This window comes from Bicyclus anynana, chromosome Z, assembly GCF_947172395.1.
Source record: "Bicyclus anynana chromosome Z, ilBicAnyn1.1, whole genome shotgun sequence".
In the NCBI taxonomy this organism is placed as follows: domain Eukaryota; kingdom Metazoa; phylum Arthropoda; class Insecta; order Lepidoptera; family Nymphalidae; genus Bicyclus; species Bicyclus anynana.
Window position 1 is genome coordinate 8,833,467 of NC_069110.1, and position 25,200 is coordinate 8,858,666.

The 25,200-nt window shown below is 35.8% G+C and overlaps 1 protein-coding gene and 1 long non-coding RNA gene across 2 annotated transcripts in view; both read right to left on the reverse strand.

The window, feature by feature from the left end:
• Positions 1 to 25,200, reverse strand: part of LOC112057288 (tyrosine-protein kinase Abl) — a gene marked incomplete in the record, with an annotated part of 67,780 nt that overhangs the window by 28,193 nt on the left and 14,387 nt on the right. The window contains 6 exon segments of the mRNA XM_052890520.1: positions 1,484 to 1,767; positions 6,585 to 6,833; positions 9,139 to 9,237; positions 11,094 to 11,308; positions 14,217 to 14,329; positions 17,787 to 17,892. Coding sequence (XP_052746480.1) covers positions 1,484 to 1,767; positions 6,585 to 6,833; positions 9,139 to 9,237; positions 11,094 to 11,308; positions 14,217 to 14,329; positions 17,787 to 17,892 — 1,066 coding nt within the window.
• Positions 19,398 to 20,404, reverse strand: LOC128199704 (uncharacterized). Its single transcript, XR_008252278.1, has 2 exons — positions 19,889 to 20,404; positions 19,398 to 19,559 (listed from the first exon to the last, which is right to left on the reverse strand). It is a non-coding gene; the product is annotated as an uncharacterized LOC128199704 (long non-coding RNA).

The window sequence follows — 25,200 nt, forward strand, 5'->3', positions numbered from 1 at the left end:
ATATTAAATTTGATATGAGTTTAATACTCTATTACTTTGGACTGTGCTGGCTTTTGGAGGTAGCAGTTTTCATGGGTCCAGACTCCACCCCTTCGACAACTTGAAAAATGTATGGGAATGACATATGCCATCGACAGGTTACCGTGATCAAGATCTGTCATTCCCATACATTTTTCTAGTTTTCGAAGCGTTTGCGATCGTAGAAAGAGAATCGACGTGCCACTTGGCAATAGGGACCCTAATTGTCCAAGTACAAAATATCTATAAATATCTATATATAGAAAACTCGGTCTATTGTCAAAAGAATAAATAAAAACGTCAATTTTTATATTGTGCGTCAAATGTTTTGTTTGTTTTTCTTATATTACACAAAAGAAAAAAATTACAAAGGTCTTGAGACGTTTTCTACCAGGCTTCTACACCTCAAACTCGTAATTGTTTTCAATTACAATACTTGTGTACACAATAGTCAAAAGACTCCGACCTTTTTAATTGTTTACGTACAGTCATTTGTTGAAAAGAAAGGGCTTGCTCGGAAAATTTTCCAGGAGCTTTCGAAATTTTGGTAACTTTATGAATTCTGATGAAATCTTTTCGAATTTCTTTGCCATTCGAGAGGCCATATTAGAAACATTACGACATTCTATAAAAAACACAAATTTTGCAAACTCCCGAAAAACTTTCTTTTCGAATTTCTACTTTGCCATTCGAGAGGCCATATTAGAAACATTACGACAATTTATAAAAATCACAAATTTCGCAAACTCTCGGAAAACTTTCCAGTAGGACTAGCTTACCGCCAAGATATCACGTGAAGAGAATAAGACATTGTCGATCAAACAGCGACATCAAAAATAGTACTCTCTTTTTTTGTTGCGATGAATAGAAAGAAATAGCGATATTTTGATGACGCTATTGACCGACGATCGATCTACATTACTTTTTTCCTCTTGCATCTTAAGGTAAGGTAGACTTCAGCATTCACTTTTAACAGAACATCGAGCATCCGCCGTTTTTACTTATATACCTATTGTTAAATGGTGATAAACTAAAAAAGGATAAACCTGGCTGAGTTTGTTGTGGGCTCTTCTAGCACCAAGGCGCGTTTGGAACCCTCGTTACTTTAATTTTATGTTTTCGAATAATTATTGTCACCATTATCTTAAGTTTAATATTATTACCTGACGTTTCGAAAGAGCTTGTAAACTAAGCCTATTGAAATAAATGAGTTTTGACTTTGACTTTGACTTTATATTTGACGAACTGAACTACGAGCTAAGCCAAGCATAGAGCCAACATCTTGAGAATTCTAGCAAACGCTCGATTTGAACAAGGAAATCTGCTCGATAGAATGCTCGCTAAAATGTTCTCGTATTTTTCTGTGATGTAACATTCACGAATGCTCATTACAAGTGAATACTCAAGTCTATCAGCACCTTTACGCCTACAGGTAAATCTTTTAGTGGTACTGGTATAATCATACCTATGAATGAAGGAGCGGCTTTCCAAGTAGCTCATGCCTGAAGCGATCTGCGTAGCCATGTACATGAGTACCACAGCGTCGATGTGCTCCCGGTTGCCGGTGCGCAGGTAGTCGAGCAGGTTGCCGCGGCTCATGAACTCCGTGATGATGTAGAACGGCGGCTCGCGGGTGCACACCCCCAGAAGTTGCACCAGGTTCGGGTGACGCATCTCCTTCATGATGGCCGCCTCTTCGAGGAAATCTTTTAGGGCCATTGTGTCGTCCTTGAGAGTTTTCACTGCCACCTGGTGATGCATTATTATAATTAACTGAATTACATATAACTGAACTATCATCATAGGCCCATTACAAGGCCAGACCTCAATCTTTGTATGAGAAGGGATGTGGAGCTTAGACCAACCTGGGTTGGCTGGTTTGAGGTGATAATGTAGTTTGAACGACCACTATCATACCAGTATGTAAGACTACCATGGCGTGGGCGCACGCCCACGACATAGGATACTTAGAGTAGGATTTCACGCGCACGAAGTCGCGGGTGTTCGCTTGTTTAGTATAAATCAACTAACAAATTTAATGAATCAGTCTGCCAGGTTTTCATACATTTTTTTAATAGTATGTCCTTTACTTTATGTGACAGTTTATTTGGATGCAATCGAAGAAAACGTCCCAGTACAGTCATTGTTACACTGCGTAACATGATACTGAGAATGTTGCATTCCACTCCGCAATGCCAGGAAATTGACCTATACGGTTTATTTGGATGCAATGGAAGAAAACATCTCAGTAATAACCAACGTTACGGTACGTGATGTATCATGTCACAAAGCGAGCAATCATGCTGTCGACGACAACTCGTTCCTACAGTTATTGTTACATCGCGTAACATGGTCACTGCGAATGTTACATCCCGCCCCACAACGCCAGGATGTCTACCTACACACCTAAATACATATTGGGTCAGATAGGGGACTTTTATAAGTTCCGTTAAAACTGTAAAGTAGGTTAGGTTTCTAGGTTAGGTACAAGTGGCCAAATAAAATAAGGTTTAGTAGTTCAACGGACTTTAAAAGATACATAATTTATTTTAATTGAGTCCAAACTAGGGAGGGATGAATAGGCAAACTTAAGCTGAATTTACATGGTAAATACTTTTGGGTGCCTTTCTACTTACAAATATAGTATTCTTAAATCACGTGTCTCAAACGGTGAAGGAAAAACATCGTGAAAAAACCTGTATGTGAAGTCTGCCAATCCGCATTGGGCCAGCGTGGTGGACTATTGGCCTAACCCCTCTCATTCTGAGAGGAAACTCAAGCTCAGCAGTGAGTCGAATATGTGTAATAAAGACGAGGTATTAAAATTAATAATAAAAAAAATATTTTTATTCATTACAAGCAGTAATTTTCGTATACAATGAATGATTGATTTATTTTTGCTGTTTTTTTACAAAGCACGACGAAATCGACAGTATCACCCAGGTCCGAATAAAAATTCAGACATGAATTAAACATTGTAACGTCTACATCTCTGGATACTCTTTCCAGGAAGGAACGAAAACTTATGCAGAGAGTATTTTAAGTGAGTCTAAGTGACGTCATCGGCTGGATAAGTTCAAGGAAAGAACACGATTTTTCAACTTTATGTAGTACGTCCATGTAATTGGACCATCAAGTTTAGGATTACCTATACTAGATATATAGAGTGCGGAATCATGTTCTAATGATGTAAATAATCACGAGATAATCATCATCATTATCAGCCGATGGACGTCCACTGCTGGACATAGGCCTTTTGCATGGACTTCCAAACAAAACGATCTCCAGCCGCGAGCATCCAGCGGCTCCCTGCAACCCGCTTCATGTCCTCAGTCCACCTAGTGGGGGGTCGACCAACACTGCGTTTTTCGATGCGGGGTCGCTATTCCAGCAACTTGGGACACCAATGTCCATCGGCTCTTCGAACTATGTGTGTATGTGTCACGAGATAATAGGTGTTCTTTATTATTGAAATAATAAATAAATAATAACAATCATCACCTCCATACTTTATTCTGAATGTCTTTGACGCCATAATAGATAATGATTACGTAGGTAGCGCATTAAGTAGCACGAACAATATAGAGACAATGACATTTAGGTGACCTAGAAGCATTACAAATTTCCTTTGAGGCATTGTCTTTGGCGGGCATGCTCAATTAAGGTCTCTCAAAAGTTGATTATGCTCCTCCAGAACCTGGTATGTCCTAGGTAGATTCTATTGCAGCTCCTGTTTAATTAATTTTTATTCTTTTGACTGACTAGATGTGATTCAGATTGTGATTATTTTATATTGAAGCGACTAGAATAAAGTCTACAAACATTCATCTTTATCTTTAATCAAGTCATTTTACTCGCTTATTATACCTATATAGTTTTCAGTTATCGTAATGAGATCGATCTCATCGATCTCCTCTTAAAAAGTGGATGCACAGCGATCAAAAAAACGTCCCCACTCAATGAGAGCCAAACACAACATCTTGGCACTCAATTCAAGTAGTCGCATTTGCAAATTACCTTAACTCAAACCTTAAGGTTGAATTTGGTCTGAATTTAGGATTTTCTTGAATATTGGACTATATATAAAAACCTTTAGGTATAATTTTTTTTACCAATAATTTTAAAACTGTCAAAGCAAAATTGGCCAGGTTTTAAGTGAAATTTTAAATATGATTGTGCGTCCTTTTATTATAAGAGGTCAATAGATCGGTCTATATTAATCTGATCTAATTTGTTTAAAATATGAACAAAGCACGTCAATATTGAAACTTGCTCAAATTAAACTGTCTCATATTATCACGTCTAAAAATGCACCATTTTTTTTTGTAAAAAACGTAGCATTTGGTAAACCCTAGTTAATATACCCTGAGAGCATTTGAATAACTAAAAAGCGCTGAGTAATCCCATTAATACTCTTGTTACAGCGCTATAAGAGGATTACTCGTATAATCTTATTAATTGAGCTTTCATAAAAAATATTATTACGTACATTTACGCGGCATAAGACTTAATATTTTCAGAATATTGAATAAAGGATTAATTTGAGAGCACATACTGTAATATTATTAATAATTAAATAATATCCGCGATTTCGTGCGCGTGAAACTCGACGTAAACTTTCAACTCCTATTTCCATTTTATTTCTATTTTCGTATCTTATATATTTAATAAATAGTCCACTTATAATTTTAGAAAATTAAAACTCAAACATTAAAACAAATTCACCCCATTTAAACCCTTCGGGGGATGAATTACATTGTTTTTGGTATAAACAAATATAACTTTAAAATGAAGGACTTTCCATACAAACGTTTAACCCCTATTTCGCCCCTTCACGTAACACCGTGTGTTCACGGTAACATCGTGAACACAACTTGAAAAATGTCCGACATGCGTAAAAACTTCAAACCCTATTTAACCCCATAGTGGTGAATTTTCGAAATTCTCGTTTTATATTTAACCAATTGTTTATAGACATTTTTACATAATTCCACATAACTTCAAAATGCCAACCATTTTATTTCAGAAAATTGTCATCATCATTATCAACCCATATTCGGCTCACTGCTGAGCTCGAGCCTCCTCACAGAATGAGAGGGGTTAGGCCAATAGTCCACCACGCTGGCCCAATGCGGATTGGCAGACTTCACACACGCAGAGAATTGAGAAAATTCTCCGTAGTGCAGGTTTTCTCAAGATGTTTTTCCTTGACCGTTTGAGACACGTGATATTTAATTTCTTAAAATGCACACAACTGAAAAGTTGGAAGTGCAGGTCCCGGACCGGATTCGAACCCCGGAATCGGAGGCAGAGGTTATATCCACTGGGCTATCACGGCTCTTTAGGGGTTGAAATTTTAACCCCATTGCATTTCACATTCTATCGATAGTCAATTTTAGAAGCTCATTTATATTACAAACATCCCGACAAACTTTGTTTATTATGTATGATTTGACTTAATCCTCTTTAAAAGTCAATATATAGAAAGGTAGTCAAATGCTCTGTTCTGTTTGAACAAAAGCTACTGTTTAGCCCTACTTTCTATTTCCGTCCGTTTCCTTAATCCAAGCGGACGGCGCTAACGGAAGCTCAGTGGGGTTGTTATGTTCCTGAGCGGAACTCGACTATGTTCGCGCACAACATTTGCGTAAACTACAGCGGCGAAGACATACAGGCCGATTTCCGTCGGGTTGCCTTTTAAAAATCTATACATACATATTAATTTCATTGTAATTCTGACTGTCCAGCGCCGAAATGCAGCTGGTATTCTAGCCACCATTCCATGTGGGTATGATTTGTACAGTTATTAGGATAAGTTAGCTTGAGTTCCTTATTGTATTCTTTATCAATAAAAATGTAATGAATATATGAATGTATTATGTGTATGTAATTATGAGAAACCGGAGTTTGTATCAAGCGGTATGAATTTCCTTTTCTTTGAGACTGCTTACTTTTGTTAAAAAAACTCCATTCTTCGCCACTGGTAAACTATTACCAGGCTTTCAGTTGCAAAAGCGATCCTGACATGTATCCGCTCCAGTTACTTCTGAACAATTGTACGGCACGTTAGAATTAGAACGCGCTAAAGCAAATTTTGTTTTCCATATTTTTGTAACGTTTAGAAAACATCCTTTACAAGAAAGTACCTAAATTAGAGTGATTTTTGTGGGGAAGAATTTTTTTTACTAGTTTATTACATTATGGGAGGAAGGGGCTATGTGTGTGTGTGTGTGTAGTAATTTGGGTAGTTCTTTAAAAAATATGATGGCCTAAACAAAACTAGAAATTAGAAGGAAAACTTTAACATCTAAGTCGTCGTTATCAACCCATATACGGCTCACTGCTGAGCTCGAGTCTCCTCTCTGAATGAGAGGGGTTAGGCCAATAGTCCACCACGCTGGCCCAATGCGAATTGGCAGACTTCACCCACGCAGAGAATTGAGAAATTCTCTGGTGTGCAGGTTTCCTCACGATGTTTTCCTTCACCGTTTGAGACACGTGATATTTAATTTCTTTAGATTACGAAATGGGAGTAGAAAAAAAAATGTTCTAAAACGAAAACTCACCGTCATGCTGCACCTCTTCCACGCAGCTTCGTACACGTCACCGTACTGGCCACCACCTAGCTTGTGTTTCATCACGATGTCGGTGCGATCGATCTCCCACTCGTCGGGCGGCGCCAGTGGGAACACGGTGGGTTTGTTACGTTTGGGCGCCGGGTACAGCAGCTGGGTTATAAGCCCATCGCCGAGCACTGAATGGTGGTGCACTAACTCCGCCAGCGTACCGAACTTGGACTCAGACGTTACATACACCTGTACAAACGAATGATTACTTTCAGCACCTCCATCGTCCATATAAAAAAACTGATAATAATCTATTTAACATAAAAAATGGAACCGACTTCAAAGACGTATTCCAGTAATTTCATAAAAATGAAATGGGACCAATCTGGAAGTACAACTTTTAAACAAAGCAAGAATTTTCAAAATTGATTAATAAATGACGAAGTTATGAGAGAACAATCATTAAAAAAAAACTTCCGCGTTAAATTGAGAACCTCCTCGTTTTTTGAAGTCGGTTAAAAAAAGCTTGGAAATTAAATGCACTTTGACTGGGTACTTACTTACTTAGTTCTAGTCAACATTGTAAAATGGTCATGTGATATCATTTTAAAATTTAAACCCACTAAGGTCTACCGTCCCATGAAGTTGTAAAAAATCAAACTTCAAAGTTTACGTAAAAAAAGATAAGGCCGTTTCTCCTAAAATAACGAGAAAGGGAATGAAAACTCATAACTTTAATTTAACATCAAGACTATAACAAAAATCAAAATCTTTTTGACGGCCTCCATGGGACAGTGGTATGCGCGGTGGATTTACAAGACGGAGGTCCTGGGTTCGATCCCCGGCTGGGCCGGTTGAGGTTTTCTTAATTGGTCCAGGTCTGGCTGGTGGGAGACTTCGGCCGTGACTAGTTACCACCCAACCGACAAAAACGTACCGCCTAGGGATTTAGCGCTCCGGTAAGATATAAGATAAAATGAAAGGGGTGTGGATTTTCATCCTCCTTCTAACAGGTTAGCCCGCCTCCATCTTAGATTGCATCATCACTTACCATCAGGTGAGATTGTAGTCAACGGCTAACTTGTGTACAATAAAAAAAAAATCATAGGATACTCCCGTTGGCATCGCGTAGCTTACAAAAAATGTTGATTTAAATCATAAGAAACTAAGGGAAAAGCTTGACAAAAACTATATAATTCCATTCCTGAACTATTTATAATCCTAATCCTACAAACCCTCGCCAGTTTTTTTCGACTAGTGTTTGATTTTCAAGCTTATTGTGTTTTAAGTATTCCTTGTAAATATTGAAAAAATGTTGAACACTTTAATACATACAATTTTTCATAATAAATACCGTTTAAGTTTAATAAACAATGGAATTTTATATTACGCAAGTAAACAAGAAAATTCAATCGGAAAGACGGGTAGTGTTACGAGCAGTTAGTAAATTTTACTTTGTTCTTTGTTCTTTCCGTAAACATGATATCTAAAGTTGATAGGTCTCTTAAGTAGCTTTCAAAAGCAGACGTTGAGTCTCAGACGTTTAGTTTAGTTATCAAAGTGGTGTATTTTCTCAAAGCGTTTAGATATTGTTTTTTTTTTACAATCTGCTTATATTCTTCTCTCTTTTATATTATTCTATGGAAAACTAGCAATTGAAAACGTTGTACAGAAAAACTTTTACATCGAAATGAAATTTTCAATTGTATATTTTCCACTGCCATTCAAACTTTACAGAACTTAAGCTAGACGCGTCAACTGAAACGTATGAACCGATTTGAGCGTCAAAGCAACAAGAACTACATTCATCTAATACCTTTAAAAATGACAAGGTGTGTGTAATATATAAAATCGTATATTACACACACACTAACAACTCATATTCGGCTCACTGTTGAGTGTTATTTAATTTCTTGAAATGCACATAATTTGAAAGCTGGAGGTGTCGGAAACGGCTACAACGATTTTCATGAATTTAGTTTTCGGGGGCGATAAACGTACCAAAATTAAAATACCAAGCAAAGCTCGGTCACCGAGTGTATTATATATAATTATATACTACATATAAATACTTATATAAAGCATAAATACATCCAGACATTGGAAAACATCCATGCTCATCACACAAATATTTCCCATTTGTGGGAATCGAATCCACGGCAGTGGATGCAGGAAACAGGGTAGTGACCCTGCGATCTGAATCCATGTAGTCAGTGGCGTGCATAAGGTTTTTAACTAGGGTATGCACTATACTATAAGGTCAAACGAACTTAGTAAAGTTCAATCATTATTATATGAGTCGCTTCATTGGAAAATTGTCTATGTATTCTGTGGTCTGACATAGGTTTTTGTATTAGGGTAGGCAGTGCACTTTTGCATATATGAAGTGCACGCCACTGAATGTAGTCCTAGTATCCAGTGGGTAGTGACTCACTGCGCCACGTGGGCATCAAAAGTATTTGTATCAAATATTAGAAAGATGATTGGAATGTATCAACAGTGTGTGTATACAATGTATGTTCGGAATGTCGTTACGATCTAATTCCCTACTTACCTTGCCGTCGGAGTCCTCATTAATGCGGTAATGGTAGACGCGACCTTCATATCGCAATGATATACTTCTTTGGCCAGGACTAGACTCGGACTCGCGTACCTAGAACAAACAAAAATATTATAATACCAGTAACCATGGCTTATTTATGAATAGGTTCAATTTAACTTAATTTACTTAATAAATTATATCTCGTGGACCTTTTTGAGCCTGTCGTTGAGGAAATTCATTAAACAAAGTGCCCCTATCTTACTGCAAATATGACGGCAGTATACTAGTATCTCAAGAGATGGCAATGCAAACACTCGACTTAGAATAGCATATGTGACCAATTATATGGTATTAAAAAATTAAATAATATTACATCACAAATTATTTATGCTTAGTAGAAAACATCCATTCATAAAAAAGTTGTCTTACTATACTTGAAATAAAATGAACAAGCCCCACACGATTTGTGTTTACCAACAAACAAATTCGTAAAATATTATGTCGTTTCGTATCTTATTTTTTTTTAAATAAAATTAGAAGGGGTTGATATAGGGGTTGAAATGGAAAGTACTTAATTTTTAGACACACAGTATTAAAAATTTGTTCATAAACCATAAATAAAATACAAAATATAATTTGATTCAAGAATTTTTAAAATTCAACCTTTAAAGTGCTGAAATAGAGTTTGAAAATTTACATTGATTTCCACGTGGATGAAGTCGCAGACGTGCGCTAGTAATCAATAAAGGCTTTTTCTCTATGCAATAACGTCAATGCCAGTTATCATAGCACCCAATAACGTCAAACTTGAGCATTGAGCTACTCGTTCGTCAACCGGTTACGTAGCCTGACGCTAATTGTAAAAAGAAACCTGCCAAATAGCTTTGAAATAACAATCAGACTCTGACAAAGAATACCGGGAACGGACAAGTTAGTAACGAACGATTTTATAAATTAAAACCCGTAGACAGAGAAAATACCAGACAGACATATAGAAACCGTCCATCGAATTTCCTCAAAAAAGAAAATAACTTATGCGTGGTGTCCGTAAAAAACTAAACTATGATTGAATATTTTGCGTATTACGGCAGGCGTCTACAAATCCGTATCGTACGTATCGGACGCATCGCATCAAACAAATTTAAAGTTTTACAGTAGATAAAATAAGTTCGGTGTGATCTGTAAGATGCGGATCAGTGGACACTTGTATGACTTTCTATATAAAGAATACTAAAATCTGTTTGACGCGATGGATATGGTCCGATACGTACGATGCGGAACTGTTGACGCTTGCCATTAACAAGCTATTATATAATATAATCTGTCTATTGATTTCTCTGTCTACGTTAAAACCGATAATTCCTATAGTCTTATACATTGATGCCTACACTACTAGGCACTTTGTTATTTCGAATGCAGGGATGATTTGGTTGGGAAATCTTTAGCCAAAAACATTTGTTTAGCAATCAACGAACCATTGACCAAAGCGGCATCAGTAATTTTTCATCGAATTTTAAATGATGCGAAGCCGAATAATACGATAATATTGTGATAATATAATGCCATAGATTTACCTAGTTTATAAAATAGCAATACCAATAATGATACCATAGGAAAGTTTGTTGTGGGATCTTTCAGACTAAGGCACCTTGGGAACCTTCAGAGCTTTTGCGACAATACTTACCTAACATCATTATCTTGTAACAACAGTGAGAAATGATTCGTACATTTCTACGTTTCTTCATTCGTACGTTTCTCAAATGATTGTTTTTAACGTATAAATGATACCTATTTGATTTCTACTTAGATTGTATATTCCGCACCAAAAATATAGTCGGCTCTGAAGTTGAAACATGCCGAACTGCGCAGCTATTTAGCTCCGAAGAGATATGTTTGTGTAGACTACACACAGCCACACGTCTCGTGTTCAGAGCGGACTGTAAGTTTGGGGCGAGATTTATACTTACGAGGAAGCTGCCATTGATGCCTGAAGAGAGTAGATATTCGGCGGCATTGCGCGATATAGGCCCGTGGTACCACGAATGTTTTTCCAGGGAGTTAACCGGGGTTACGTAGTTGCTTGGCACCCATCCAACGCCACCGGACAGTGTGTGCGCCTCGCACCACTCGCCGCTTTTATTGTAGCTCATTATACGCACTTGCTCTCCTGCGATAACAATCTCTATAAGAGAAATGTATAATATAAAAATACATATCATAATATGCCGACGCCGCGGTACATTTGTGATATGTATTTCGACATTATAAATTCCCTTCCGCTGTAGGTAAAGAATTTCATTAAATACAATTTAATTAGAACATAGGAGTTATTTCAATGTAATTATTATGTGTCGACTCTCTACTAGATGGACCGACGACATCAACCGAGTTTTAGGGAGCCGCTACACGATGCGTCCGATATGTCCGATCTGTGGACGCCTGCCTTTAAATAAATGTCCTGGATTTGGTTTAGAAACATTCGATGTTTCTTCTACTTCCAATATTCTCGTTCACACTCGCTTTGTAAATCCCTTTTTTTTAGTCTCCTTTCGTCCATCCTCTCTACGTGCCTAAATCATCTAAGCATACCTTTCCCAATTTCGGTCAATTAAAACAATTAAGAAATTATAGTTCAACAAATGCTGATGTATTTCAAATTAGGAAATAGGGGGTCTAGAAATTGCTGCAATGGGAACCTCGTGGCTTGCAAATCATTACTTGAGGAGGGTGCGCGAGTGTGCACAAATTACTATTTATTAACGAACACAATCCGAGTCTAAGGTCAATCTATTTCAATGATCTTGATTATTACAGATTATCATGGCTTTGTAAGTTAAAGTATAAATAAGCTGAAGTGAAAACTATTAGCTGAGTTTGGCGGGAAAATCGTAGGATTCAAATGTAGCTTGCATTTTATTTTTATTAATTTTCTACATTTCAGAGTTTTATTGCACAAAAAAAATGTATTTTATTCGATATAATTCTGTAAAGGTACGCAAGTGAAGTAGAGGTTGAACAAGTGATAAATTCGCTTTTCTCTTAACTTATGTGTAGTATCTTAGGAAATAATCTATTTAGAATACAAATTCCAGTTAAAACGTTTTTTTTTTGTTTATGAAGAGGGAGTAAATAAGCAGGAGGATAGCAGTTGCACGAGGCGCCATATCGGTTAAGGAGTAACAATCTCGGGAAATCGTGATTTTTTTCAGGACAAGTGTGTTATCTATAATCAATTTAAATTTCAGCCAAATTGATTTAGTAGTTGCGGCGTTAAAGAGTAACAAACATTCATACACACATCCATACAAACTTTTGCGTTTATAACATTAGTAGGATTTGTTATCAGTCATGAAACAAACATGTACTCGTATATAGCAGGAAAGTAACCCACTTAAACAAATACCAAAATAACATGAAATTTAAATTATCTAGATTAAAGATCTTGTGTGAGCTGGATCAAAGAAAATTGTTATTTTTATTTCAATATTGTTTATATTGCCTCGGAATTCCGTCTCCTAACTTTTTGATTACCAATTTTCTTATCAAACAAAGCTAAGAACACTCTCGATTAAGTCATCAATATTCTCTTTCAGTGTGCTTTCATTTGAGACCCACTCGAGTATATTTGCAGACATTCGATTATTCTTCCCCGCTGTCACCCTTCACAATTTTTAACGGCTCAACCGATTTTCATGTCTCGACAAACATATCTAAGAACATTCTCAGATAAGTCACCTATAATATAAAATAAAACTAAATAAAAATAGCTTCATCCGTTTGGGAGTCATGATGCCACAGACAGACACGTTAAACTTATAACACCCCTCTTTTTGGTTTAATAAACCGATTGTGTGTATTTGATGGTTAAGCACAACTGTAGCGGCACTATAGCTTTTTAAGATCAAAACAATCCATAGCGACTATACACTACTTCAGTTAGTTGAAAAAATAATGAGGTTGTTCCAGAATAAACAGTGGAAATGAGTGATTCCGAATAAACCATTCCTCTTGTAGGTCAACACTTTCATTTATTCATTTACTATTTTCATTTATTTATTTATTGTTCGAGCAATACCATAAACTTTACATTGCATAATACAATAATACTAGTCGCACTTTTATTATATAATGCTAGCCATGGATACCCAGTTTGGGAGTAGGCTTACTTATCGAGTGAGTGGTAGGAAGACGGATTTTATTTTTTATTACTTATAACATGCATGTCTTTTACAGCGTAGTAGCACTTCTCGACTAGAAAGCACTCGCCCTTAATATCTTTATGAATGCAATATCCCTTTCTTCATTCGATCATACCTTTTAAGATCTAAGTAACAAAAGCTACAGAAGCTGGATATAAATAAAACTTGATTCCAGAACTCCAAACAGGACGTAGACATTATTCGACCTAATATTATTAATGCGAAAACGAGTCAATTCCCTCTACTGGGTGGCACAGCATTAAGTGAAAAATTGTCATCACAAGTGTATGTAAAGAGAATAATCATTTAGCACATCAGACCCTATTACTGAACAAATTTTTCCCGACACTCGAACAATAATATTCTTCAAATTGCATATATACCCAGTACCATCTATAGGTATACTGTAGGTATCCTCAAAATGTATATATACCTATATACGGGTAGGTATATATATACTCGTTTATGAAAATGTAAATAATATTGCACCGAAAGGAGTGTGGATTTACATACTCCTCGTAACAAGTTAGCCCACTTCTATCTTAGACTGCATCATCACTTATCGTCGGGTGAGATTGTAGTCAAGGGCTAACTTGTAACGAATAAAAAAATAACAAAAAATCTTGTAGTGCCTAACATACAAAAAAAACGCTTGAAACCCTTAAAAAATAAAATAAAATATGGGTAGTATTTATTATTTTAACCTAGGTTTTGTAATTTAGAATATATACATTTACGTAGTAGCGTAACACTTCTCACAGATGACAAGTGAAAATTCTACTTCCTAAGTCACAGTAGCCAGTACTCAGCCAGTACTGCACATAAAATAGCACAGTCAAGAAGTTATGTATGAAGACACTTACATCAAAATTCAGTTTCAAGCAAACATACCTTTTTTGAGGCTAAGTTGGTTTTCGCCGCCCGCTTGGAAGTCGTAAAGAGCAACGAATAGCTGAGGGTCATCTTCCTCGTGGTGCGCCAGTAAATTTTCTTTCGAAGTCCATCTGTGGTAAAAAGGCTGTGTTTAAAGTCAGCGACATTTATTCTGAATACTATTTTCCTGTAATAAATTTGGTACTTCATAAAATTACGATAAGTGACTAATTAGTAATTTATCTTTCATCTAAGCTTATAATATTTTAATAATATACTGAGATAAAGTTCAATAACTTTTCACTTTGTTCGCGTGATCTTCAATTATTCTAACGACAGAGCCCAATCATATAATGTGAGTGTATTACATGTATGAGTGTGTTATCAATATACATCTGAATATATATATCTGAATTGGTTGCCGGTGTTATTACGTGCACATGCGGCATTTACGCCTCGAACTGATGGACACGGGCGACACTTGAAGGACGTATTCCTTGCTTTTGCAGGCATAGCGATCTATTTATTAAAGGCAGCGTTGGGCGTCAGCTTTGGCGTTTACCATGCTCCGTTGTTGGCATGAAAAATCGCTAGGTTTCGAGTTTATCGCGAACAGAAGCGTTGAAGACTGTTTTATAAGTTTGTGGATTTGAACTTGACAAAGTCACTGACATAGCTCAACGTGTCGCGAAGCTGAAGTGGCCATGGGCAGACCATATAGTTCGAAGAGCCGATGGGCGTTGGGGTACCAAGGTGCTGGAATGCCCTGCACCAAAAAGCGCAGTCTTGGTCAACTCCCCAGTAGGTGGACCAAGGATATCAAGCGGGTTGCAGGGTAGCCGCTGAATGCTGGCGGTTCGAGACCTTGTGATTGGAGGTCCATGCAAGAGGCTTATGTGAAGCAGTGGACGTCTATAGGTTGATACGGTAAGGTAAGGATTTGAACAATTAAAACGACTTATTATCTTATACTCGACTAGTAACAGGACCACGCACTACCTCGTTATGTTAATTTAAAAGCGTCCCTATGTGTGAACTTAATTAATTAAAAAGTACTCAAGGGAAATGCAGGCTTCGTGCTTATTAAAATAACGAGCATAACGTTGTAGTAGTATTTATGGAAAGGTAAAAATGCGCGCACTAATTTAAATTAATAAAACATGAACTACAAAAATAAAATAAATAAAAACATAGCCGCGACCACAAGGCAGCTACTTGTAAAATAAAATAAAACAAAGCAAAATTGTACACTAGTATGCTTGACAGTTATTATTGGTTTAGTTGGACGTTGAAAAATAAGGTGCCCAATACAATAGTATTTTAACAATGACAATGGAAAATTTTACTGATGGTTCCACAACATGTTTGACAAAATTTAAAGTAAAATAAACCTTATTGAAAACCCCAGCCACCCAGACACACGGTAGAAGTTTAGATTGAACGGAAATTAAATACTGGGGAACGGGTTTTTAATTCGTAAATACACGTACTTTTTGCAAAACTTGGACTATTTTACTGAAACAGACAAATGATCTATCTTTATGATAGATCATTTGTCTGTTTCAGTATGCATCTTAAAATCGAAGCAGAAGACATAAACATATACTCAGTCGTGAATGCACCACCATAGCCAAACGACAAATCTCTTTAGGTAGGCTGCCAAATGAGCTGAAGCGTCATATGCCGTATCTATGTATGATAGGAAAGGATATCATCCAGTCTTCAAATTGAAAATTTATTTCAAGTAGGCTCAGTTTACAAGCACTTTTGAAATGTCAGTTGACTATTTGTAAAGATTCTACCATCAGTTCGGAAGGCAGGTCTTCTCTGGAAAATAATCACGAGACGAAGAACAAAAGGTGTCATACTAGCGATCTTCTTTTTGCACGTACTTAGTTAGAGTACTAATGGTTATAGATAATTATGGTAATAGATGATTTCTGATAGATGGATGGCATTGTGTAAAGATAAAGTATGGCAGACTTTGTTTTGTGGACTTTGCAGACTTTGTCAGATTGCGCTTACAGTAGCTTTCAATGAGCGATTAATGAATACGAGCAGGTACAAGTAGCATCTCTAATACAAAATTTCATTAATAATAGCCTGTTTATCTTCCTTGATAATAATCCCTCGATCGTAGGACTTAAGCTTTTTAAAATCTCTATATAACCTACTTTCTGAGATTATCTTGTACGGATTTATTTTATGATAAGAACAACAGCAAGACAATTTTATTTATAGTTTATACTCGTTTAGTCTCGATAAATAACTAGAAGATCCCCAGGCAATCAACCGCGTTATTTCCTTACCGTAGTATAAAATATAGCCTACGATACTCACAAATAACGTGGCTTCCTAATGGCAAAAGAATTTTTTAAAATCGATCTCGGAGATACAGAGATTATCCCCTACAACAACCCTACAAACTTGATTTGATAACATTAAGTACAGTTTAGTTAGTTTTAAAAGTTAATCACAAATCCCGCGAGAACCGAAGGTTTTTCCAGGACACAAAATAACCTTTATGTTGCTTCATTACTTCCTCTATCTTCCAGTAAAAGCACTATTAAAATCGGTTCAGCCGTTTCAGAGATTAGCTCGGACAAAAAGACAGACATACAGATGAGAATTCAAAAAAAGTTTGTTTTATTTACGTGTAAGATTTAAGTCCGCACCGCACTCGAGTCTACTATCTACGATGCTTTACAAACAGTCGGAGATAGAAAAAAATGGAACAACATCCCTAGGAATAAGATCAGAGATGGAGGCGGTCACGACCCTCACACATGGGGACTACGACTCACGGAGGAGGAGGAAAGTATAACTATTATCACTTGGGAAAATATAGTTATTTTCAAATCACAGATAGACACTTGAAATTTTATTTACAGCTGCGCCCTACAGTGTTACCCGCGAAAAGAAATTTGTACCTACACGTATTTTAGTTTTTCAGGTTTAAAAGTATTTTAACCTAATATTAACACATAGGCATGTGTTGGCATGTTAATATTAGGTTAAAATTTATCTTCATTTCATATTTCAGCTAATTTGGTTCAGTAGTCGCGGCATGAAAGAGTAGCATCATCATCATCATCATCATCATCATCATTATCAAATACCGGGAAACCATGGTTTTTTTGGGACAAAGTGTTAATCCAGGGTATTATATATTTTCATTTAAAATTTCATCCAAATCGGTTTAGTAGTTGTGGCGTTAAAGAGTAACAAACATCCATACAAACTTTCGCGTTTATAACACTAACGGACGCCCGCGACTTCGTCCGCGTGGAATTCAGTTTTTAAAAAATGCCGCGGGAACCATTGATTTTTTCGGGATTAAAAGTAGCTTATGTGTTAATACAAATTTCAGCCAAATCGCTTCAGTAGTAGCGGCGTTGAAGAGTAACGAACATTCATACAAAGTTTCTCGTTTATAATATTAGTAGGATTAAGTAAGGATCTGTATTGTTTGTATGTATTGAGTATTGATGCATTGATGTATTGAAAATAAATGTATTCTCAATTAAAATGACATGCTACGCAACAAGTACAGTTGAAACATACGATAATAATTATTATGTTGCGAACCTGTTCGCGCTATCGAGCGGTTGTGGGGTGGCGGGCGCGGCGGAGGCGCCTTCTCCGTCCGACAAATCAGGGATGTGAGGCAGCGGCCGACTTTGCAGAAGGGCTTCTGTAACAAAAGGGAAACAAATTTTTACTGCTTCTATTTTGTAATCTACTCAATATAAAATCTCAAAGCATATCACAAAGTTATTCTTTCCTGCAGGTCGTTTGGTAATGTTCATTACCACACGGGTAAACCGTGCTACAATAAATTTGGCTTCGCATAATTGCGCAAAATTCACTCTCGCTACAACGGCCCTGATGATGCGTTCATGATGAGTTACTTTTCGCATTCAAATTGGTTCTTTACAAAGATTACAAACAGAAAGACAGACAGATGAAAAAAAGCTTGTTTGTGTTTTAGTATCGTGTGAATAAATATAGATCGTGCATCATTATGAGGCGTCCAAATCCGTATCGGACGCATCGTATCAAATGGATTTTAGTATTCTTTGTATAGGAAGTCACAAAAGTGCGTCCACCGATCCGCGTCGTACGGATTTTATCTAGCGTAAAATAAAGAGCCGTTTGATGCGATGCGTCCGATACGTACGATGCGGATTATGGAAGCCTACGTTTAAACTAAGGGTGCACCAAAACCAGGAGAGACTGATTGATAATAAAAGAAAGTTTAAGATAACAAAATCTCTTTATCAGTAATCTTAATATATAAATACGAAAGGTCATTTATCACGATCAAAAACCGCTTAACGCACAAAGTTAAAAATTTGGCAGGGAGGTAGTTTGTAGGTAATAGACGTCCAATAAGAACGGACTTTGCGAGAGGGCCGGATTAAGGGGGTCTAAAGACGGACGAGTTTCCGGTTCCGGCATTCAAACAGTGCAAACGTGTGTCAGTGCTATCCGAAAAAAAATAATTAAAAACTCAGTGCAAACGAAACAAAAACAATCAAACAGTGAAATATACTAAATAAGAATACTTTGCAAGCAAGTTAAGTTATTAAACTGTGTGGCACTTTGCAATTATAACAAGAAGCAAGAGCTATTTAATTGGTAAACATAACCTCGTTTTAACTTTGACAGTTGTCAAATACCAGAAAGTCATAGATCGCATATTACCAACATAACAGAAGAACTCAGTGTTGTCATAGCAAATAAAAAATTATACTGTCTCCCAATAAAATATATCCTCGGAGCCTTAGATAAAATACCTATAGATGTAACCACCGTGTAGCCGCACATGAAACAACAATACTTAACTGAATTGTTGCTATTACTTAAAATTTTCCCTAAATTTGGTTAAATTTGAATTTTGAGAAAGCTATATTAATATTTTATCTGAGACCGTTTACACATAAATATTATGACTTAAAAACAAGTTCCCGAACTTCTTTTTTATTTATTTTTTAGTAGTGAATTCAACTCTCTTCATCAAAGTAAAAAGCTTGTGTCAGCAATAGTCTAATGGGTTGTTATGTTAACTGGTAAAACTAGTTGGTTAACCTATAGCCGAAACCAAAGAATGTAAATATGAACCGAAACGAATTATAAATGTTCGATTCCCTGTTGGACAGTTTTCGTCCCCCTATCTGGGTTAATAAAAAAATCTAATTTATTTTAGAAGTTTTATTAGTTTTATGAATCCAAATTACATATTGATTGTGTCCTTCTCAAACTGAATAGAGCAAATTTAAAAGAAAGTTCTTAGGCTGCCAATTTTGATGACCAGTAGCCATTATCCATGTTTGTTTAAAATGTATATCCTTGGGAAACCTGCAATAAAATTAATAATATGATTAGATATATTGTTTCCATTTGTTATGAGTATTAGCAAAAGTAGATCTTAAGAGCTGCACTAATGATCCGTCATCAGAAAAGTAAAAAATTAATATTCTTTTTTATTAATTAAAAATTGATTTAGTGGAAAATCTTTATAAAGTCATGGCAACACTCTAAGTTGTTTTTACGAGGTTATGTTTAAGGAAAAATGCCATATTTCGTTAAAATCTACGTTATTTAATGGAAATTGTTTATTGATTTATTTGTTCAATCATATTTTTATCTGTTCTATAAACTATAACCTTAATTTTTTGCATACTTACTAAGTGAAGAGTGTCTTCCTCTGCCTCCGTTTCCTTGCGGCTTTTACAGCTTAAAACACTGCATTCTCCCATTATAAATAACACTACATCTTACTAATGGAGTCCTTTTCTAATAAGTACATTAAAACAATCTTAAAAATCTAACAAACAATAATAAACAAGAAAATTTCGCACAACGCACAACTTGACAGCAAATTGTTTGGCTAACTGATAGTTAGCCAAACAAAGAAAACCTCCACGGCCTAAGAGACAGAAGATAATACTTTTTGTCTCAACTTCCTCATAAAATTCGTAAATACGCTTCTCACTCCCACATCCAACATAATTATATGGCTACGTCTATAGGTATTAAGTCAATGCTCGGAGCCAACATATGAACAACAAAGAAAAGTTGCGTTCCAATTTATGCAGTTACGAAACGTTTTTGTTCTCTCGTTGAGAATAATATAATCTTTGATTTTATAACTGCACAGAATAAATACACTGCAAAATCACTTAAATTAATTTACTCTTGCTGCACAACGATGGCTGAAGAAATGTCAATATCCACACTCTACAGTATGATGAAACTTGAAATGGAGAAACAAGCCACTCTGATAAAAGATAATACAGAAAAAATTATGTTGACCATAGATGATAAAATAAAACCATTAATTCAAGAAAATAAAATCCTAAAATTAGAAATTGAAGTATTAAACAGGAAAATAAACTCTCTAGAAAATGCAAACAAAAGGAACAACATTATAATTCATGGATTGAATGAGACTGAAAAAAATTATACTGAATTATTTAGCAGCATTTTAAGATTACTTGGAAATTTGGGAATAAAAATTGATAATTCGGATATAAACAATTTACACAGAATTGGAAGACAGGCGAATGAAAAAATAAGGCCTATAGTAATTACCCTCACAACATACAACAAAAAAATCGAGATTCTTAAAAATAAAAAGAAAATGACAGAACCAACATACATTACCGAAGACTTTTCTAAAGAGACTTTACAAAAACGCAGAGAATTACAACAAGAATTACACCAAGAGAAGGAAAAAGGAAACGATGCATACATTAAAAATAACAAAATTGTAATAAAACAAAAAGGAAACGAAAAAAGAAAAAGGGAGAACACTTTATCACCGACAGAACAAAGTCAAAGCGGGTCAGGAGGTAACGCCAAAAACATAATAGCTCCTGCAAAACTCCACAGAACTGACCCATTCGCATATATGAGGTCTAGATCCCACTCTCTCACAGAAACAAGTAAACCAAAAGCATAGGAATCTCGAGGCATCGGTAACCGGACAAACGCAACAACAATAAACAAAAACCATCTGGAAAAGAAAAAGCACCCCAACCCGGCTGGTCACCGTGGGGCAAGAGACCAAAACCCCCTAGGATCACCCCCCCCTAAAAAGCAAAACACAAACGAACACGACACTATACATGAAACCAATAAAAAAGGAAAAATATGTAGTCAAGATAAGAGAAAAAGCATTTACATTTCAACTCTTAACACCAGGACCCTAAGAACAGACGAATCCCTACAAGAACTGGAATATGCCTTGGGTTTTATAAATTGGGACATTATTGGCCTAAGCGAAGTGAGGAGAATGGGCGAAAAAATTGAACAGCATGAAAACTTCATTTTCTATCATATAGGAAACACACCAGGCCTACACGGTGTCGGCTTCATTATTAAAAAAAGCTACAGTGAATATATACAGTCCTTCGTTGGAATATCAGAAAGAATTGCACAACTAAATATTAACCTGCCTGGGTATGAAACTATATCAATAATCCAAATATATGCACCTACAGAGGTAGCATCTAAGGACGTAAAAGATAACTTCTACGAAAACCTGGAAAGGACCCTCGCAGGTGCACACAAAGCAATTGTCCTGATGGGGGACTTCAATGGACAGATAGGTGAGAGACTAACAAACGAAGACAGTATACTAGGTCGATTCAGCACTGGAAAAAGAAATAATAACGGTCAAAGACTAGTACGTCTAGCCCAGGCACATAACCTAAAGATCCTAAATAGCTTTTATAAGAAAAACAAAAATAAAAAATGGACCTGGATGTCTCCTGATGGAAATGTGAAGAATGAAATAGATTTCCTGTTATCTAATAAACCACAATTCTTCAAAGATATAAACATAATTAATAAGTTAAATTTCAACACAAACCACCGAATGGTAAGAGGAGCAATCTACATAAATGAGGTAAAGAAGAGAAGACAGTACACCAAGAAAGGAAGTACACCACATCAAATTCCACTCCCCGTTCCAGAAAACTTGTTTGTAACATGGAAAGATAATTTTCTGAATTACAACAAGAAGGAAAGTATACAAGAAAAATATAATATACTAGAGGAAGCGCTTCAAAAAGTTTCTAGAAAACTACATATCTCGAAAAACAACAGAGATAAGATTGGTCAGGAAGCCAGACATCTCATTGACGCCAGGAAAACTCTATTGGGAAATAGAAAACAAAATAGATCACAAATAACGCAGCTAAGCAAACAAATAAATGAAAAAATTAGGTCACATAGGAAACAGATTAGAAATAGATCTACCCAATATCACATCGAAAAATCGGGAGGAATAAAGAAAGCCCTGAAAGAATTGAGAGAGAATACCTGTTGGATTCCGTACATCAAAAGCAAGCCATCTGACAGGAAAGAAACAAAACGACCTGAAATTATGGAAATAGCAACAACATTTTATAGCAAACTGTACGATGATGTAGACTACAAAAACACTCAATATTTACAAGGAAATGACGAAGAAGATATTTTCCCTATATTAGAAGCCGAAGTAAGAACCGCAATATTGTCCCAGAAAAACTACAAAGCTCCTGGAGATGATGGGATAACAAATGAAATTCTAAAAGGGTGCCTAGACCACATAATTAAAGATATAACATATATATACAACGAAATAATATCTAAAGAAATAATACCACAACAATGGACATCGTCAACCATAATATTGCTCCATAAGAAAGGCGACAAGGCAGAAATAAACAACTACAGGCCAATCAGCCTGATCTCCAATTTATATAAAGTATTTGCGAAGATAATATTGAACAGAATTAGCTCAGTATTGGACGAAAATCAACCGAGAGAACAGGCTGGATTCCGAAGCGACTTCTCTACAATGGACCATATTCATGTCATAAAACAAATTATCCAAAAAAGCAATGAATACGGGAAAACTTACTATTTGGCATTTGTAGATTACAGTAAGGCATTCGATTCTTTAACACATGCACATATTTGGGACGCTTTAAACTCTCAAGGAGTACATCCAAAATATATCAGAATAATAAAAAACATATACAAGGACTCAACTGCAAAAATTCAAACTGAAAGGAAAGGTGCTGCCTTCAAAATAAAAAAAGGAGTACGGCAAGGCGACCCCCTTTCACCAAAGTTATTCTCGGCTGTATTAGAGTATATATTTAAAAAAATTAATTGGACTGAATTTGGAATAAATGTAAATGGCGAAAAGCTTAACCACCTTAGATTCGCAGACGACCTGATTGTGATTAACGAAAACCAAGAAGGCTTAAAAACTATGCTACAGCAATTAGAAAGAGAAAGCAAAAATGTGGGTCTGACTATGAATTTAGATAAAACCAAACTAATGACAAACAATACTAAAACACCCATTTTATTAAACCTACATCAAATAGAATATGTTGATGAATATACATACTTAGGGCAAATCATTGCACCAGAAAACCAAATGCAGAAAGAAATAAACATCAGAATAAATAAAGCTTGGAAAAGATTCTGGTCTTTAAAGGAAGTAATGAAGAACCCACAGATACCCCTTAAAGACAAGACTACAGTGTTCAACTCCTGCATATTACCATGTTTAACCTACGGAGCACAAACCTGGGCCCTTACTAGCAAGCAGGGTGGAGCACTCAGAGTGTGTCAGAACAAAATGGAGAGAAGCATTCTAAACTTCAAGTTAAAAGATAAAATTAAACTTAAAAAAATATAAGAAGTAAGACAAAAGTCACAGATGTCACTTACACAGTGAAAAAGCTTAAATGGAATTGGGTGGGCCACATGATAAGAAATAAAAAGGAAAAATGGACAAAGAACGTTACTGAATGGTACCCTCGAGATGGAAAAAGGAAGAAAGGACGACAAAAAATAAGATGGGAGGACGATATCAGAAAGGTAGCTGGAACAACATGGCAAAGAAAAGCTGCAAACAGAGATACATGGAAAAGCCTAGGGGAGGCCTATGCCAAAAGGCAAATTGATAATTCTGATACCGATGTCGAAGAGTAGAATAAATTGATTTATAAAATAACTATATAAAATAATATTAATAACTTCAAAATTAAATGCATGAAATAAGTATTAATTACATTATGGGTATTACTTTGCTAAATTATAAATTATGATGATGATTATAATGAAATGTAAAATACTAATAATAATTATGAAATGTATCTTATTATCAGTAATAAAGGCTATTTGTATTTGTATTTGTATTTGTATAAAGACGGACGAAGTCGCGGGCATCCTTTAGTAATTAATAAAATAAACGCAAACTATCTTAGAATATATGTTTCATATTTGTTTGGTATCAAATAATGCGTGTGCAATAAAATTATACTAATGACGCAGACGTAAGTAAGCTATGGTTAACTTCACAATGTGAGAACCCAGTTCACAAGATGGGTATTAACTTTCAAAAAGTAATTTTGTAACTGCACAGCATGTTCGAACAATGTGAAGCCGCCAGCGACGTCATTAAAATGGCTTAGGCTTAATCCAATTACGCATTGTCGAAAGGCTTGTTATGGCTGCGCTGACACGGAACATGGATAAATTCTACCTATTTTTTTCAGTTGTGCATCATTATACAGGGTGTTGCAGAGTACCTATTTCCCATAACTTCAAGGTGTTGAGAAGTCCACTTATAGGAGCCGAACTGCATAACTTTTTTTTATTTAACTAAAAAAAAACTTTGTATATTTTCATAAAAAGTAATTCAAACAATTCCGACTATCCATGTAACACATGCTTTTATCTATCCTTGAATTTTAAAATACGTTATCGTAGTGGTAAGATTAAGACTGTCGATATCGACGAGATCTTGCAACTGGCACTCCGCACATCACTAGTGCTACTAGCTACTTCATGATATTTATCAATGAATAAGTTTGGCTAGGTCGTAATATAAAAATGATGATATAAACAAATAAGGGACACAATTTAATTTAGAGATTTTTAATTAATTTTCCCTTTAAAAAATTATAAATCTAGAGTTATTGGAAATACT